The sequence below is a fragment of the Larus michahellis genome, chromosome 8 (assembly GCF_964199755.1).
Source record: "Larus michahellis chromosome 8, bLarMic1.1, whole genome shotgun sequence".
NCBI lineage: Eukaryota > Metazoa > Chordata > Aves > Charadriiformes > Laridae > Larus > Larus michahellis.
Window position 1 is genome coordinate 48678434 of NC_133903.1, and position 17364 is coordinate 48695797.

The 17364-nt window shown below is 47.6% G+C and overlaps 1 protein-coding gene across 3 annotated transcripts in view; it reads right to left on the reverse strand.

Annotated features, from left to right (window-relative positions):
• Positions 1 to 517: 517 nt before the first annotated feature.
• The window catches only part of LOC141747155 (BEN domain-containing protein 5), a 969363-nt gene continuing 952516 nt past the window's right edge, over positions 518 to 17364 (reverse strand). For all 3 annotated transcript variants that reach the window (XM_074596964.1, XM_074596965.1, XM_074596963.1), the window contains 2 exons: positions 16081 to 16177; positions 518 to 3394 (listed from right to left, as the gene is read on the reverse strand). In XM_074596964.1, coding sequence (XP_074453065.1) covers positions 3271 to 3394; positions 16081 to 16177 — 221 coding nt within the window. In that variant the 3' untranslated portion in view covers positions 518 to 3270. The remainder of the gene's footprint in view (positions 3395 to 16080; positions 16178 to 17364) is intronic.

Sequence of the window (17364 nt, forward strand, 5' to 3'; positions counted from 1 at the left end):
ACAAGGCAGATGCTCTTGGCAGATAACCTTATGTTTGGATGTTATGGTACTGCTAGGCAGGTGGAGAGGATGGGAAGAAGGTTACCAGCATGGGAGTTGACAAATGGGATGTCATCATTTCCCATATGGGTAACTGTCTCCAATCTGTCCTTTCTATCCAACTAAAAGCTTGGGCTATCTCAGCAGAAAGAAGGCATCTCTGGCAGAGATGAGCAGTCTACGTAAGGTCTATACTAAGACCTGGAAATAAAGCCTGCAGGCTGCGGGGCAGATAGATGTGGCAGGAGACAACAAAGAAGCAGAGACAGTGATTTCCAGGACGATTCAGTTACTAAATCTAAACTTAAAAGACTGACTTTTACAAGTCAGATAGCGGGAGCCTCTAACAACCGAGAGCAGGACAGCTCAAGGGCTTCCCAGAACCCCCTTTTCCATGTCTTGTTTTTGACGTGACTTTGGGGGCCTGTAAGGAGCAAAGAATGAAAATGAAACAACACAGTCATTCCACAGCTGCTTTTATCACTTTATTCATATTTCTAGAGTAGACTCTTTAGCAGCTAAGCAAATACCTGAAACTTTCTCATTTTATATATATATATATGTGTATATATAGAATCATTCAAAAAGACATAATGAGGAATTCTGCAAGTGTTTTTCCAATGAATATGCAGAAGGAACATTAGCACCCCAGTAAACCAACTTTGAAGGTCTTCCACTAAAACCCTATAAAACCCAACGATAGTCATAAATTAGCACTAGATTAATTCAAAGGAGAACTTATCCCCCCTCTGCGTACCTTCTAATCCATATCTCCAAGAGGTCATTTTAATTATCACACTGTCACTGCTATTCATTACTCTGCTTTTGGAGACAGAGAGCCAGCACTGTGCCTTTTGGATGCCTTGGAATTCATCATATGAAGGCATTTTATTCTCCCTAAAAAAAGTGCACAGTTTAACCCCCTCACCTTGAAATACTGACAATATCAGGTCCGCTTGGAGTTTTAAGTCATTTGCCTTCCAGTGGGATATCTCTTTCTTGTTTTCAACAAAATTCCCCTTATCAGACAGATACTAACTAATGAAAGCCCGGCTAATGGGTGGCTAATGCACAGACACAATCAGCTCAAGTTTTGTCAGATCCTGAGTAGCTTGTCCTTGGCATGCAAAGCCAAGTTTTTGTCCTGGCTCGTACCTGCTCACTCTTCCTGGCTGCAGTAATGCTAACCGGATGGCAACCATGTGCCAGTGGCTCCCAGGAGGCCTGTTGTGATGGGGCTCCAGAAGTGCATGCGAGTTCCCAAGACACAGAATGCAGACCTCAGCATTGACCCTGCTTGCTCGGTATTTACTCCTATGGAAAGGAGATCAAGGACCTTACACTGAACTCTCTTTTATCCATCGAGATACAGATATGGGAACCGTATTCAAAGACAGATAAGCGTACATGAGGGCCTTCTAGCTTCCTGGCTGCATGAATGCAACCCAAGCTGCTTTCAGTTCTTCTTAGGATCACACCTTGGCTCAGTGTTACTCGCGTTCAGGCCTTGTAGCCAGGTCTCCATTGCTGAAGAATCAGGGAGTACTTTCACAAGGGAACAGTAAATTTAAATTACCCGGAAGGTCTATTTTAGCCTGTAATTCTCAGTTTTTCTCATACCTTTTAATTTATCCACAGGATGTGTTCTTCTCTCACACAGGCCAGTGTGAGGACCCAGCTGAGTCTGACTCTGTTCCTAGATGACGTGGAGCTCAAGTCCTGGGAAAGAGGAGAGGAGCAACCAACCCAGCTCTTTTACTAGAGAACAGAGTGTCTGGGACTATTACTTCTTCAGGGTTACCCACACCAAGAAGAGCTCATTCAGTCTTGTTTCAGACGTCTGTCTTCACCCTCAGTCTGGTTCATCCTTTCTCTCTATCCATAAAATCATAGAATCTTCATGGTTGGAAAGGACCTTTGAGATCATCGAGTCCAACCAAACAACCTACAATTTCTGCCACTAGAACATGCCCTGAAGTGCCAAATCTAGACGTTTCTTAAATACCTCTAGGGATGGTGGCTCGACCACCTCCCTGGGCAGGCTGTTCCAGTGCCTGCCCTGTTCCAGTGGGTCCTGGCAACTTCTTTCCTCCAAGCCACCATTGCAGCCCAACTCCTAGCAGAAGACAGTGAAGAGAAGCTGCTTCCCAAGGCTTCTGATGGATTGGCAAGAGGCACTTCTAAATGCACTCTCCTTTCCCATTCCCTGGGAGACACGTGGACTCCCCTCAGGGTCACCCTCTTTTACTCTCCAGTTTGAGAACCTCTGGCCTCGTGCTTCAAATCTGCATCACCGGCAGAAGTTTCAATTAGTCACACAACACAGGAGACAAGACTGCCTAGTGACAGTGGCTTCGAGCAGAGGCTTCACCTGCTGTCCGTGTAACGGGAAGGTGGTGAGGTTTTGCTTGGGACCTCTTAGGGTAGTGGCACAACACTGTTCACCTCTTTCAGCACTCCCCCCTACCTCACACTGCCTCAGTCGTACATCTGTTGGGAAGTCCAGTCTTCCTAGACCCCAACCAATTTTTGCTGGAGGACCACGGTTCCTGCCTCTTAGACAGGTCCTGCAGCGAGTTTCACGCCTGCAGCCTGACAGCAACATTTCTCATTTGACCCCTTTCCTCAAATGATCTGATAGAAGAGCGAAAAAACCTAACCATGCAGCGGATGATAAACGGCACACTGAGGAGCGCCTGCCTGACTCCCAGAAGCTATTTATCAGGCTCTCTTAATGCAAGCTAACAGGGCTAGCACATGCAATTGGCATAAGAGCTTCTGAGCCTGACACTAAAAGGGGAGACATCACATGGTGCAGCAGGGGAGCCAGGACTCCCTCATTAGCTCATCGTATGGATTACCCCTTTAAAGAGAGAGAGCGAGCCTGGTGGAGGGAGGGGAGGCTTTCTCATCTTAACAAATAGCTTTTCAGCCCCCGCAAATGATTTTTGTAAACCTATTGGTTCACTTTTTTTTTTTTCCCCCCAAAGATGAAGGAAAAAAAGAAAAAAGAAAAAAAGGCCCTGAAATTGATTTACCATCTATAAATAAAAAAGAATCAATAGTAAAATTTCTGGCTAATTTCCCTCTCCCTCTTTCCCCCGTGGGCTATTTGTTGTCTTAGAAATACTTGTCTGGGGAAAAAAAAAAAAAAAAAGAAACATCATCAGTTCCAGCCCCTGACGTGCTCCTCCGCCTCGCCCCGCAGACCAGCTCTCCTCTTCTCTTCTCTCATCGCTTGGAGAGAGACTGGTCCTTCAGGTGCGTCTGGCTCCTCTTCTCTGGCTTGCCACCAGCATGGCCGTTCCCTTGGCCCCGCGGGGTAGCGCATTTAAAAAGCGTCAGTTTTTCCTTCCTGCCAAAGGAAGAGAGAGAGAGAGAGGGGACAGGTATTGTAAAACACTGCGGTGTTTCAGCAGCAGGTGAGCCGTGCGTGGGGCGTGCTCTGAGGAGAAGCCATGGGTAAAGTCTCGCAGCAAAGTGCATCTGTAAGGAAGGCTTTGGCAGCTCGAGACGAATTAGAGGTGGTTGAAGACCAGCTGGTCCCATCCTCCTCTGGCCAGAGCAGGGTTAGTCCTTCCAGGAGACTTCAAGGGCTTTGCGCTAGCTCTGAGCTCTCTGGAAGAGGGGCCCCACTGCTTCCCTTTGGGTAATGCACTTACCACTGTTTTCTCCTCACCGTGGCTCCCGCATGCCTGAAGTGTTTCACTTCATTTCTGCTCATTAACAGCCCTCACATCACTGTGATCGTTTCCTTCTGGGGCATATACCATTCACAGGACAGCTGGGTTCAGGAGTCTGCTCACCACTGGATTGTCCCTGCTGCCAGGGGTGTTCACAGCTGGCGCCAAACCCTTCCGTGACAGACTCCCACTGGGTGGGCAGGGAACACCCAGCATCCGCACCAGGGCCTTCAAAGAGCCCGATGTGATACTGCTATTTCACCGTGCCCGTTAACTCCAATTATCCAACAGTCATGCAGAAATTTAGTTGTCACTATCGTTTGGAGTGTGGTGTTTCCAGCGCACCTTTCGGGCTACAGTCCTAGCAGAGCAGTGGGACTTTAATTACTGGCCTCCAAAGGAGCAGAGTTGTGCTAAACACAAAGTACTTCTGCAGTGATGCCCCAGGAGTTCATGGGCTAAGAACTGAGCTCCTCACAACTCAGCATCACAGAAACAGCTCCTCGGCCCCCCGCAGCTTATCCGAGGGCACAGACCTTCTTTGTAACGCTTTGGTTCCTGATAAGTCTCACTGTTTGTTTCCCAGACAAAGTGCTGCTGGGCGTGTGCTTACGGTGTGCGTGATGAATGTTGGCTACTTTAAGGAAAAGTAAATCTCTGTCCTTTATTATCAGTTAATTCTGTAACATCTCCATTCTATTTGTTTATATAGTCTCTTTGCTTAGAGGCCTTAATTAAAATCCTCCATCTCACAAGCCCAGCACTCTCGCCGCCTCTCCTCCCTCCGGGTCCTGACCCACTTGTGTTTCCCAGCGAGATGGGCACGAGCGACCGGGCAGCCTCAGCCCTGCTCTGTCTGGCTGCTGGGCAGAGCCACGCTGGGGAAAAAGTGGCACAACTCACACCATTGTACCCAGAGACGTGGCTTTGATGAGAGGCGGAATGAAACGGAGCATGGGTCCTGCGGCACCATCCCTTGCTGCCCAGGGAGACTCGGGCAGCACCAGGCCATCGCAGAGCAGGGAGCTTTGCCGCACATCCCTCTACCAGCACTGGTGTGTAACACTGGAACTGCAGATGTGCCTCTGAGCCAAACGCTGGGACCAAGAGCCAGAGGAACCAGCTCTTGGCTGCCCTACAACCCTGCCTGCAGGTCGCCGGCGGAGAGTGGGGTCCCTCCACACTTGCCCCAGGCAGCACCAGCTCTGAGCAGCCATCATCATCCCCTGTATGTACCAAACTTCAACCCCATGGTGCTGCATCTCCCGCTTATCTTGGCAGAGCGTGAATTACCTCCCCTCGCCAAGCTGGCTGTGCTGCGGCTGTAAAAGCAGATATACCTTTTGATGGCTTCTCTTTTGTAAAAACAGCAAAACCTGACTATCGGTTCTCATCCCGCGGAAGGAAATCAAAGGGTGCTGTCAGCTGTGCTCACACCAGCCAAGAGCTCCGATGAACCCCCCAGTACCCACCATGCCCTGCCGATTTTCGTTCGTTCATCCTCCGCTGCTATGGTAGGACACAAATGGAGAGAGTCCTCTACTCGTGCCTGATCTACTCTTTAAGCACTCAGTCTGCTCCCTCTAACATCAGTTACCTGTATTCACTACGGCAGCTGGAGACCCAAGCCACGCTGGTGTTGGTGCTGTACCAATTCCTACTGAGACACAAATGCTAGGAAGGGGAGGACCTATCCGTTCACACAGCCATGTCACCAAAAGTGGAGTGACTTACCAAAGGCCACGGAGCAGACCTGGGGAGAACTGGAAGGAAAAGAGCTGAGATGGAAACCCAGGTTTCCACCCTGAGTCACCCCTGAGGAACTGGGCCCCTCTAAACCTGCCTTCCCCGCCACACAGGTGCATGCTTGTCAGTGCTTCTTTGCAGAAGGAGGTTTGAAAACACATTTTAAAAGAATTGAAATAACGTAGGGGCCAATGGGGCGCAGGGCCGAGAGGGCTCTACCTCCACCAGGCCTCCCCTCCCCACTGCCATCACAGCTGCCACCAGTTCAGCATCTACTGCATCGCCACTCTTCAAGCGCCAACCTAAGGCACAGCAGTATCTTGAAGAGATAAACACTGAGACAAAAATAAATAAATTAGCGCCCTGGGAGGGAGATCTGAGAGGCACACTGAAGTGAGAACAAGCGGTTTCTCTGGTTCTGTGTGTAATTACATTGACATGTTCCTAGACAACACTGGAGACCCGAACACAGCAGCAGCTTGTGGACCAAATGGAGAATCACGCCAAACATAGGAAAGCCAGACAGTCCATCCATCCCCTGCCCTGGGGCTGCATCAGCACCGCCCGTGTCGCTCCTGACAGCCCGCTGCCTGCTCCCGGGGGCAGAGCCAGCGCCAGACGGGGCAGGCAGGGCGACGGGGCAGGCAGGGCTCGGTTCCTGGCCGTGCCGGGGCTGGCTCTCCCCTGCAGACATGGATTTCTCTGGACACACCCCATTAGAGCAGCGTTGCTGAACGTCATTCCCATTTTCCTCTCTGCAAGTAGAGGAAACAATGTAAGAGGAAACAATATAAAAGGAAACATGCAAAGAGGATAAAAATGGGTCTTAGACGTCCTTCTTTTTTCGTGATTTGGGTAACACAGCACTTGCAGGTGGGATTTTTAGACACTGGCCCTTTTTAGCAGCCGTCCAGGCGCCCACTGAACTGAAGCATCGTGAGTATCAGCCACTCCGTTCACATCAGGTACTTGTGACAAAATGATTTTTCTGGACGCACAGCCAATTGACAGACAGTCGTGATCAAACCACAACCCCGCTGCGTGCTCATCGCACATACAACAGTTAATCTTGCAGCCGCGCAAACTGTTTTGCAAATTAAAATCTCAGAGGCATAGCAATTACAATACCAAATTTATACCACATCTCTCAGTCAACTAATTGTACATCCAAAAAATCACCACTTGAATAATCTGAATACATTCACCTTTACAGCTGAAAAAAAACCCCACTACATGCTTGATCTCAACACAATTTTGAGTTACGGAACCCCATGGGAAAGAAACGCCAACCTCTGATTTCAACAGCAAAATTGCTTCTATCTAAATACACCAGATGCATAATTCACATTGAGGTGTAACATCTTGGTGTTTCCAGCGATACATTCTGCAAAATGGAGATGTTCCTATTGCTTCCTGTAGCTCTCGGCCCGTCTGCAAGAAGACAAGCCCTACATACGCCTACTCCAAATGTGGCGTACGTGTTCACATCGAAAACAATGGTATCTGGATTTCTAATTGTTAGGAAACCTTAAACCTAAAAGGTCTCGAGATGAATCAGCAGACTTACAAACCGGGCTGATGTTTGAGCTGAGCTCAGCTTTACAAAGGCACCGCCATAGGCACCCTCGTGCACTGTGGTGTTTTGAGCTCTTTCACACACATGTTTCTTGACTTCTCTTTCCACCCAGTGAAGCAAGTTGAGGTGGGGAGCAACAGATTTGAATTAGTGACTTTGCAGCTGGTGTATTAAAGAGGGCCAAAATAGAAGAGAATTTTAAATTGCAAAGGCAGGAGAAAACTAAGTTATCCAAGCCACGTGAGTGGGATCAAAAATGAATCATCAAGGCTGGAAAATGGCTAACCTCTGATCCCTGAAACCAAGAAATCTGGCTGCTGTCATGTAGCTGCTGATCTAATTTTTACACTTTCCCCTCCATGCAGAGGAGACACGTTTCCATTGTGTCCATCGCAGCTAAACAATCAATGCCTGATTACTTCAAATGCTTTGCTCTCAGGGATGCGCAATTACCCAGGCCCATATTTGACACTGCAAGGGGAGCGCAGTATTTTCTGGGAATGTCTGACAAGTTTCAAACGTAAAAAACACAAATCAAATGGCCCAGCAGATAATGACACCCAGTGCCCTGGCAGTTAGATAATGTGCGTGCTCCAAAGCAAGGCCAATTAGAAGCAATAAAAACAAATTTGAAATGTTAGAGCAAAGGTCAGAAATCCTCAGCCATTACTACAGGCTTGATTTTTTTTTTTCCCCCCCAAGCGGTCATCAGTGCCTATTTCCAGAAAGTGAGCACAATTCATGCTTGCCAGATGACCACCCACCTATTACATCAGATTACGATTTCTGAGCCGTACAAACCCCGCTAACGTGGTGCATGGAGAATCCCAGCACTATCTGGAAACCTCATCAGGTCCGTACTCTGTGGTCCTACCTTTCTGAATGCAGGGGCTGGACCGTGTTGCTTATAGAGAAGGCATCATATTAGAGCCTGCTCCCCAGGAGAGGTTGCAGATGTCTCTTGCTCTGCCACAGAAGGGATCCTGCTGCTTGTCATCCATCCCTCGGTTCCTGCCCTCCTTCCCCAGCTCACTGCAGCAAAGCACATCTGCTTCACCGAGGAGCCAGTGCACAGAGGCAGGAATAATTAGCTTGTAACTGGAACCACATTATCACACAAGAGAAGGAGAAGTAGCCACAATTACAAGCAGTGCACGTGGCTCAGTCCTAGCCATCATTATATATCTTTACTGACCCTGGAGGAAGCTACAGAGAGGATGGGAATAGGTTTTGTCTTGTTTCCCATCCTCCTATCTCCTAAGGAGCAGCAGGAGAATAATGGGTTGTGCTTACCTGATGAGATTCTAGCAGAAAATGACCATCTCTTGAGCTTGTTCAAGTTAGCAATGTGATACTGGGATTAACACGCCACGTACATCAGCCATCACCCGCATTGACCCACCCTACACATAGCAGCAGCTGTCTCTGCTCTCAGAGCAGAGTGCTCCGTCCTGCTCTTCAGAAATCCAGGGAGAATCCAGGCAGGGGCGAGGCATGAAATAACACAGATGCTGTAAATCTGCTTACTGAGCCCTGGCTTCCTCACAACAACAAGCCCAGGGAAGGAAAAGGAAAGCAGGTGGGTATCTCCAGGCGTATCTATATGAGGATGCCTGTGAGAGCTAATCCAAATACATTTAGGGTGTAAATGTAAAGCTGATTAGCGAAACCACAGTAAGCTCCTATGTGGATATGCTCCTTCAGAGTTAAAGCAGCCATAATTCAATTTATTCATTTAGCTCATTTCCAAAAGTAAATTAAGGTAGAGTAAATTAAATTAAATCAGCTGACGGCACCTTCGTTTTGAAAGGGATTGTTAACAGGGACCCAATCTACTTCATACAGTAATGCAGATTATTTTCTCCTGCTGGGCCACCCATCAGGTGTATTGGCTCCCTGGGCTAGTCCTGAAGTATTTTTACACACCTTGTGTTCAGAGACTGGCTGAAAGCAGGACCAAGCCGGAGGTGTATTTGGCTGTTTGCGTGTGCTTTAATGTGCGCGTGCTTAAATCCAGGGTGAAAAATCCTTCCAGCCGGCACTCTGGTTCCCAGGCACTTGACAAGGTCGTTGTTGCAGTGTGGTATTTTGGTGAGCCCTCTGCTGGGAGCTGGCCCAGCACCGCAAATCTCCCCAGGCTCTGCAAACGGATCCTTTTCATTGAACCCACGCAAATGTGTCACCATTGAAAACCTGAAAGGTTTTCTTTAACGACAGCTACAAGTATCAAGAGTTGCATAAAACGTGCAGACCTGCGTGGGAGGGAGCTGACAGATTATAATTACCAATAGAGAAGGGGGGAAAAAAACAAAAATTAATTTTTGAGGCAAAACATATAATTTGCCTTTAAACCATAGTACTGCTCCCATTACTAATGCAATTTACAGCCTTGGAAATCACGCTGAAGTTGTTTGACTCCTCGGCAGTTCGGGGTTTGTTTTTTTTTAATTTTTCCTTTTAAAGGAGCACCAGCCAACGTGGGAGGAGAAAGCAAGGGTTTTTTTAGACACTCATACGCAGGGAGCCAGGTAAGACGTTCTGCAGGCTCTGGCTGCGTTTCAGTGCTAGCTGGTAGGACCGCGCACCACTGCAGCCCTGACTGGTGACATAAGGAAGACTGAAACACAGTCTGGTCCCACTTGTCCCTCCAAAAGCGACACAGCTATAGGGCACCCATGGACCAGGTTCTGGTGAAATCCCTGAGACCGGTTGCAATCCTCCCTCCAAGGAGGCCGGGATGTTGATGGAGGGTTTTCCAGCTGACTCTCTTTTTTTCTACCCTCATTTAATTTCTTTTCTCTATGAATCGTAAGTGGTTTTGCTGACCTTTCTCTGGAGCAGCACTGGAGGAAGGGGAACAAACCATTTACTTTGCTGTGTCTGCACAACTGAAGAGGCATTGACGGTAGCGTTTATGATACTGGCACCGTTTTGGTGCCTTGGGACTTTCAGGAGACTTGATGTTACAAGTAGCCTGGGGAGGTGAAGAGCCTACATGTATCTTCTGTGGGCAAGGGCAACGACCAGAGCTGCATATGTCTTCAGGATTGATCTGGGGAACTTCTCCTTAAGACCCGAATCAGTTTTCTTTTTCAGTAATTAAAAAATTTTAAAAATATGGAGACACTGAACTTGCTCTTAGTAGCAATGGTAGCATCTCAGAGTGTCTGAAATGCGCAGCTGAAATCTGAGCTGCCTGCTTGCCCACGTTGGAGAACATGTAGTTTGGTTGGCCCACACAGACGTTTCATTCAAACCAGTTTTCTAACTGGGCTATATTTTCCTATACTAACACACACCTGTGCCCCGTCACCAGAGTCCAAGGGATGAGTGGCTCGAAGATGGCCAGCAACATCTCCTTCCATGTGAGAGAAGTCATGAGAAAAAAAAGAAAAGGCACCAGATTGTTCTTTCCCTCACTTCCATAGAATTGCAGTGCTACTGTGCCCTGGAAGCTGTGGAGTATTTCAGATCTCAATTGCACTGAGACCAAATTTGGAGTACAGCATTGTTGCCCTGACAAAATTTATAACTCTTGCTAGGACGTCCACTTTTTATTTTTTCTGTTTATTAGTCTCTGCTCTCCTCTTAACCACTGAAAATGGTGGGGGAAAAGATGACAAGACAGTGATTTAAGTTTGGGAGAAGCGAGATGGGGATAGCAGCAAACAGAGCCCCTAGAGAATGACAAGAAGCAGCCATCTACATAAAGCAGACAGGTGGCTTCGCTCCCAGCTCGCTTCACACTCAGCTGTCATCTCGGTCATGGCCAGGCCAAAGAAAGCACTACCAGAGGTAGGTGAAACCTCAAAAATCCTGAAGGCAGATCTTAAAAGCGTAGAGAGGAGTTCTTTTCTGAAAGACAGCAAGAGGTGGACTGGGAAAAACATCCCAGACCCAGTGGGACGCAAGGACCCACACCCTGCATATGCCAGAAAGCAGCAAATCCCTGGGATGGCGTCAGTCTGAGCCCGTAGGACCGCACAACCTCTGGACACAGCTCTTTAGTGTCAAGATGGGTCTCAAAATTTGAAAGGCTGAGTTGTCCTTGGCAAAAGTGCCTCCCATCAGACTGTGCCCATACACGGGAAGACATTCCCCAGTTCCACCCAGCGTGATGCAGATGATGGTGCCCATCGCCTCTGAGGATGACAGGACAGTCCCGTGGGCCTACCCAGCCTGTTGGATACGCAGCTGTGAACTCATACATCATCATTAAGGCTGCAAAGTCGAGCAGCAAAAGGAGGAATTGCCAGAATAAAGGCTGTCAGAGCAATTTTAATTCAACCTCCTGGCGGATATGCCTTCTGATGCGGGCTTTAATTACCTCATCACAGCCTACTTTTTCTTCAACGAGACCGCTGCTTCATTCAGGGTGTGATGGACAGACGGCAATTAATGAAGGGCCAGTCAATATTTTGTTCTGTCCTTTTTTTTTGTTCAGTGTGTGGCCCCAGGCAGTATTTGCTGCATGCCATCAAATTCCTGCTCTTAGACAGAATTATTCATCTTGTCCCGGACTTTTCTCGCGTGTGTGCAGCAACTGAGAGCATCCCACACGGGAAGGAATTTATCTTCCAACACCCCTGTGAGCAGAGAGCCTGGGTTTTACCTACAGGAAAATGCGGTGCAGGCGTGAGTTGCAGAATGCTCCGCTAGCGAGGCCCAGGTGGGATTTTTCAGGGTACCCACGCTGTATCTCTTCGAAGCCCCGCGCCCCTAACCTCAGCCAGAGCTGTAAGCGCTCAGCACTTCTATAATTTGAACTCCAGTGTGTCCAGAAAATCAGGAACATGGAACTGGTGGCTCTCAGAGAAAAAATGTCAGTGGTTAAAGAAGCAACAGCTCCTCTGCTGACGCTGCGCCAGAGCAGGGCTCTGCTGCGCCGTCGGTCAGCCAGGAGCAAAAGAAGAGAGCAACCCCGATGTGCAAAGGGGCGGACTTAAGGCAGTGCAAGGTGACTGGCATTTGCAAATTTTTCAGCAAAAAATTCTGTTTTCCTGCCTTAACCATTCTCTGTAACAGTTGTACTCGGCTTTCTCTTCATTTCTTACGAATTTCTCGCCTTTTACCAAAGATTTCAGTGGAGGACATTTCTCGCTTTAGACCCGAGCCATCTTAACCTTTACTGTGCCACAAGCAGAAGGAGGTGAGTGCAGAGATGGAGCCTCAGTAAGAGGAAGAGCTCCCTGTGCCACCGGCGGCATCAGAGGGAGCCCCACTCAAATGCTTTCCAGTGCGTGCAGCGAGAGCAGGATTTGCTGGTCACCGAGCAGCTTAAAAAAGGACAGTAACGAGAGGAGAGGAAGGGCACGAAACTTCATTGCCACCCTTTCTGCACTGCACTCTCCTGCTCTGTGCCCACTTAACCCAGCCTTAGAGAAACATCTTTGTGTCCGGGGTGGACTTTCCTGAGCCTCTCTGAAGCATGTCTAAGTGGCAGCGCTCTCTTCTCCAGCAGCTTCTGTAGGCAGCACAGAGGGCTCTTTTATTCTGTTAGAAATTCATAAGCCTACCGGCTTGTTCACTCCAGAAAATGTCCAGCATTTTCAGCAAGGCTTTTAATTCATTAGCTCACGTAGGAAAATATTCTAACCTTCCTGCCCTCCCCCGCTGAGTCATTGATGCTTTCCTATCTTGCGGCAGACACATCACCTTCAGGAAAATAATTGGTTAGCATGCTGATAACAACAGACATTTTCTTTCTGAACTGGGCGTTTGTTTGGGATCACAGGGCGTCCCCGTGATGAGGACTGCAGGACACATCGGGGTTACTGTTTGAAACAAATCCTGACCTTCCCCTGCAGGCTGTGGGAAACGCTGCACCGCCAATAGGCTGGGCTCACAGTGGCGGGGGTCAGGGGGAAAACTGGAATAAATTCAGCAAGAGGGAAGGGGCTGAAGGGTCCTGGGAGGGGCTGGATGAGCTGTGGTGGGAGGCATTTCTGTGGCCTGCAACTGTGAATACCTCCTCTCGCTGGTGGGGACCTCTTGGGAGGGAACAGGATTGCGCAGTGCAGAGTTGGGTGCACCCCAGCTCACCCCAACCCTTCAGAGACCACCACCACCACAACAACGCATTCAAGATTCATTTCTATCAACCAACCACTCAGGGACAAAACAGAGCACCCCTTCTGCCCCCCCCCCCGACAGGCTCAGCAAATAATTGAGGGCTTCAGCCCTAACGTGACTTTCATGGTGGCCTCTTAGGAACTCGGTGGAGCCTGACTCCTGTGAGGGTGATGGGCACAGCTCCACAGTGAGGAACTGAAGGCCCCATCTACAGGTGACAATTGTCCCCAGGGACTTCTGTAGACAAGGGCAGGTGGAATTTTACGACAGGTCCAGCCAACCAGTTGGATTCACTTACAGGCACATAAGCACCTTACACAGGTACAGCTACTCCCCTCTTCCTCTTGGAATAAGCTGCACAAGCACATGGGATAGCAGAGCCCTGGCTTCAGTCTTGGTTGTGTAACCGGAGCTGCTGCTTCAGTTATTGCCTCTTGCTCCAGGTGATCCCAATTCGGTTCCCACTGAACTGCCCACGTTACCTGTGCTCTAGGATGGGTGTTATCAGACGGCCTGGCTGCATGGACTAAACTCTGGAAAGGTGCCGGAATTTGGCTACCAGCCATATTCGTCACTCTCAACACCCGCTCTCCCTTTCTGTGCTTCAGTTTCCTTCTCTGCAACATGGTGATACCAACATAAACATTTCCTTCTTTAAAATCCTTCAGTCAGACATGTTCTAGAAGTGTTGCGGGTCGTCGCTATTTCCAGGGCTGTTGTTATAACACATTTTGGCTGCACTAATTCCCTCAAACAGAAATCGCTCTGCCTGTAGTAGGCTGGGACAAAGCAGCCAATTAGTTGTCCCTTACACGTTTATTAACTCTGCAGCTTTCTTTCAATGGAATCTGGTAATGTTTTAATACATTTTCATAAACTGTGGGCACAACATGTCCTGTTTCAAGCTAATAACCGTGCTATATAATTAGTCCTGATTACACAGATATTTAGTATCATCTTACATATTCCAGTCCTTTCCTAGCGCCACTGCCTAGCCAAGGCATATGTAAAGCCACAGTCATCTCCCTTCTGTTTCCCAGCAGTTTGCAAGATTTTCTTTTGGCCAGGTTTGCAGTTAACAGCTTCAAAGAACAATTTCATTTCATTGATGTACATTTTATATGTTTTATATATATATATGTATTTATATATATATACACAGGCTCTGATCAAATGCCAGGTGACAAAGCCCAGGATACAAATAGAAGGCATTTGTCTACTTAGAGGGAAAAGCTGGTATTTGAAAGCCGTCAGGAAATTAACAACATGAATCTTTAAAAATCTATTCCTTAAACATCTGTTGGCTTTGGGCTGAACACTTACTGTATTTAGGATTTTACTGCGAGGTAGCACTTCCAAAACAAAAGATCCCTCACCCCATTAGATTCTGGTGGGGGAACGAGAGAAATTTGCTCTGTGCAACCCGATTATAGATGTGTATCTTTCCCTGCTGGCGTGGCTGTCTCTATAGAGATGGACATGGATATTTGATGAGATTAAAATGCTTCAGTTACCACTGTCAGTGGTTCTTTAATTTAAAATGAAGAAAGCAAACAAACATTCCTTTTGATGGGGTAACTGAATGATGCTACGGAAAAGCACTTTGCTGTCAGGTGGTAATTAGGTTCAGTAATAGTCGTGGGTTTTTAGCCTTGGAGGCTGTGGCCCCTGGGAGTCTGAGAGAAACGATACATTCAATTTCCGGAGGAGAGGAAGATGCTGGATGCTTTTCTCTGCTAACCCTGCAGGTCTCTGCAGATAAGAGCGTTCAGAACTGCAGTGCTGACAATCCTCCTTGAGCCAGCCTAAACTGTTGTGTCAAGATCACGAACAGCGAAAGGGAGATGGACTCGAAGCAGGGCGTTTAAACACCGACTGCAGTCAGGCTGCCTCTGACCGCATATATAGGGAACTGCCAGAATGGCTGCACCAAGAGGATTTTCAAAGGCTGCAGAAGGAACTCCAGTAATTGCTCTATGGTCTGGGCTGATATTTGTAACATCCATCTTATGCATCACTAGAAAATCTTCAGTAGGAAGTGTTCTTTTGCAAACAAGCAACTGTTCCCGCAGGTACTTTTTTAAGGGGGGAAAAAAGTGGGGAGAAGAAGGGAGTGAATTTCAAGGCTCAGCTGCCTCCCTTGCCAATTTGGTATTTTTTTTTCCACTGCAAAATAGAAATTATATTTGGTTGTGCTGTTAAGAGTTGAACCCTAAATGAAACATTTCAATTGGCCATAATGCATTTAATTGGAAATTTTGAGTTTGGAGCCATTATCGCTGTTTTCTCAGAAGAGAGGCAAGTTCTGAATATGGTGTTTCCCATGAAACAAGAGCTCTGGTTCCTGCTCTGCTCCCCTCCTCGCGTTATTACTCAGCTTTGCCTGTTCAAGGAATGACATCCTTTTAGACAAACATCCACCAAACTGGTTGTGAAGCTGGAGTAAGGACTTACAGTGAGAGGGGATCCCCAGGTAAAGGGTCCCAGTGGGACTGGCAGAAGGAACCTGACGTGTGGCTGCCAGCATTGCGGCAGGTCCAAGGCAAGATGGAGAACGCTGCCTTCAGCACAGGCTTGCCAGTAATTTCCTGAAGCACTAAAAAAAGTTTTCACTTCCAGAATTAAAACTTTTTAAAATAAAGTGGGTCTGATTATCCGCTCGCTCTCAGGAGATAAATGAAAGGTAAGTCCATTAAAGATACTGGTGTGAGATTGGTGTACAGGCAGGCAGAATTCAGGAAAGATATCGATATCTCCAAAATCCCCTGAATATTTTTTCGGGCATAAACCAAGTATCTTTCCTGATCATAAATGCCTTATTTCCGAATGGAATTTCAATAAAATAAGCACAGTTAGACTAGCATGCTTATTGTAAAGCCATAATGCAGTAGCACTGAAGTTTAGTCATGAAAGGTATTAAAAAAGCAGCCCTGCTAAAGCAAGAGAAATTGCTTTCTGACCTACCGAGTTTTAGGAGTAGGCGCTAGTGGTCTCTCCACCAAGGAGTTCAGCCTGTAGTAATCCAAGAAGGTCCTGGCCACATTTCTTCCAAGCTTCATATCTGTGAGTTTTTAATTAAGGAGCATTTTTTTGGAAATAATTAAAAATAACAATAATAAAAAAGCAGAGTCTAAAGGTAAATTACTGCTATTTGATGCATGAGCAAGCTTTGCATTAACCATCCCACAGTGCCCAGGCTTCAGGCAAAATGACTTACGCAAGCAGATAAAGTGGGGGTCATCTTGTTTGCTTCTTGTTTTCCCAAGCAGATGCTGCATAAAACCACAGACAGGAGGAAACAATCTCCCGTTCTCGCCGTGCGTGGTTGCAGAGCCCTGTGGTGGTCATGAAGTAATACGCTAGACCAAAGGGGCCTTGCAATTTTCGTGTTCGGGGAAAATAATTGCCTAAAATCGCTTGGACACAGGCAGCATTTCTGTGCTTGTATCCAGGAAAGAAGGTCAACAATGTCATGGCATGAACGAGCCCTGGACCACTGTACAAACTCAAGGTTGGGATTAAAGCTGTAGCCCTCCAAACCTTTAGCACTGACCCCCACACTGTCCAGGAAGAATATACTGTTCTTTTAAGTGTTTTATATTCAGGACCTGGAATGGTGGTTTTAGCACTGAACTGGAGGGACAGTAGAATACCTTAAGGAGGTCAGCAGTTAACTCCGGGGGCCCTTCTCTCCTCGCTAGCCAAAATTCCTCCTTCAGCTAACCCTGAGCAGGTTAGCTGGTGCTGCACATCAGAGCTGCCACAGAGACCTCTCAAGCCGCAGGAGCCAGACCTTCCTGAAGACTCAGTTGCCTAAAAAGAAGCTGAATAACCTGCGAATGCATTGACAGCATGTCCATGGGGTGAGTCTCTTGCTCAAGTGAAATGTCAGCGCTAGGTCTGCCTGTTACAGAGCAGCGCCTGCTTATCATCTACAGGGTGATGTCCAACTGGGAGAAATGCAGTCGATGCCATTATCCACAGCTGTATTATGGGAACCGAGGCGTCCTTTATTTGCCTATTTTGAACTGATGCCTACCCACGCTACAATAACCACATACTTCTCCAGGGCACTGGCCCAAATGGTCATCGTAATGGTCATTTCAGGAGTGCTGATGCAGTAGCTGAGGTAGGTGCGTGACCTGGGGAATCTAAGTACACCTCTGCATCCGACACCCAGCAGTCCAGGAAAACTAACCGCCGCTGGGTTGATTTGTGTGCATGCGTGCACGTTCTGCTTTATCAATA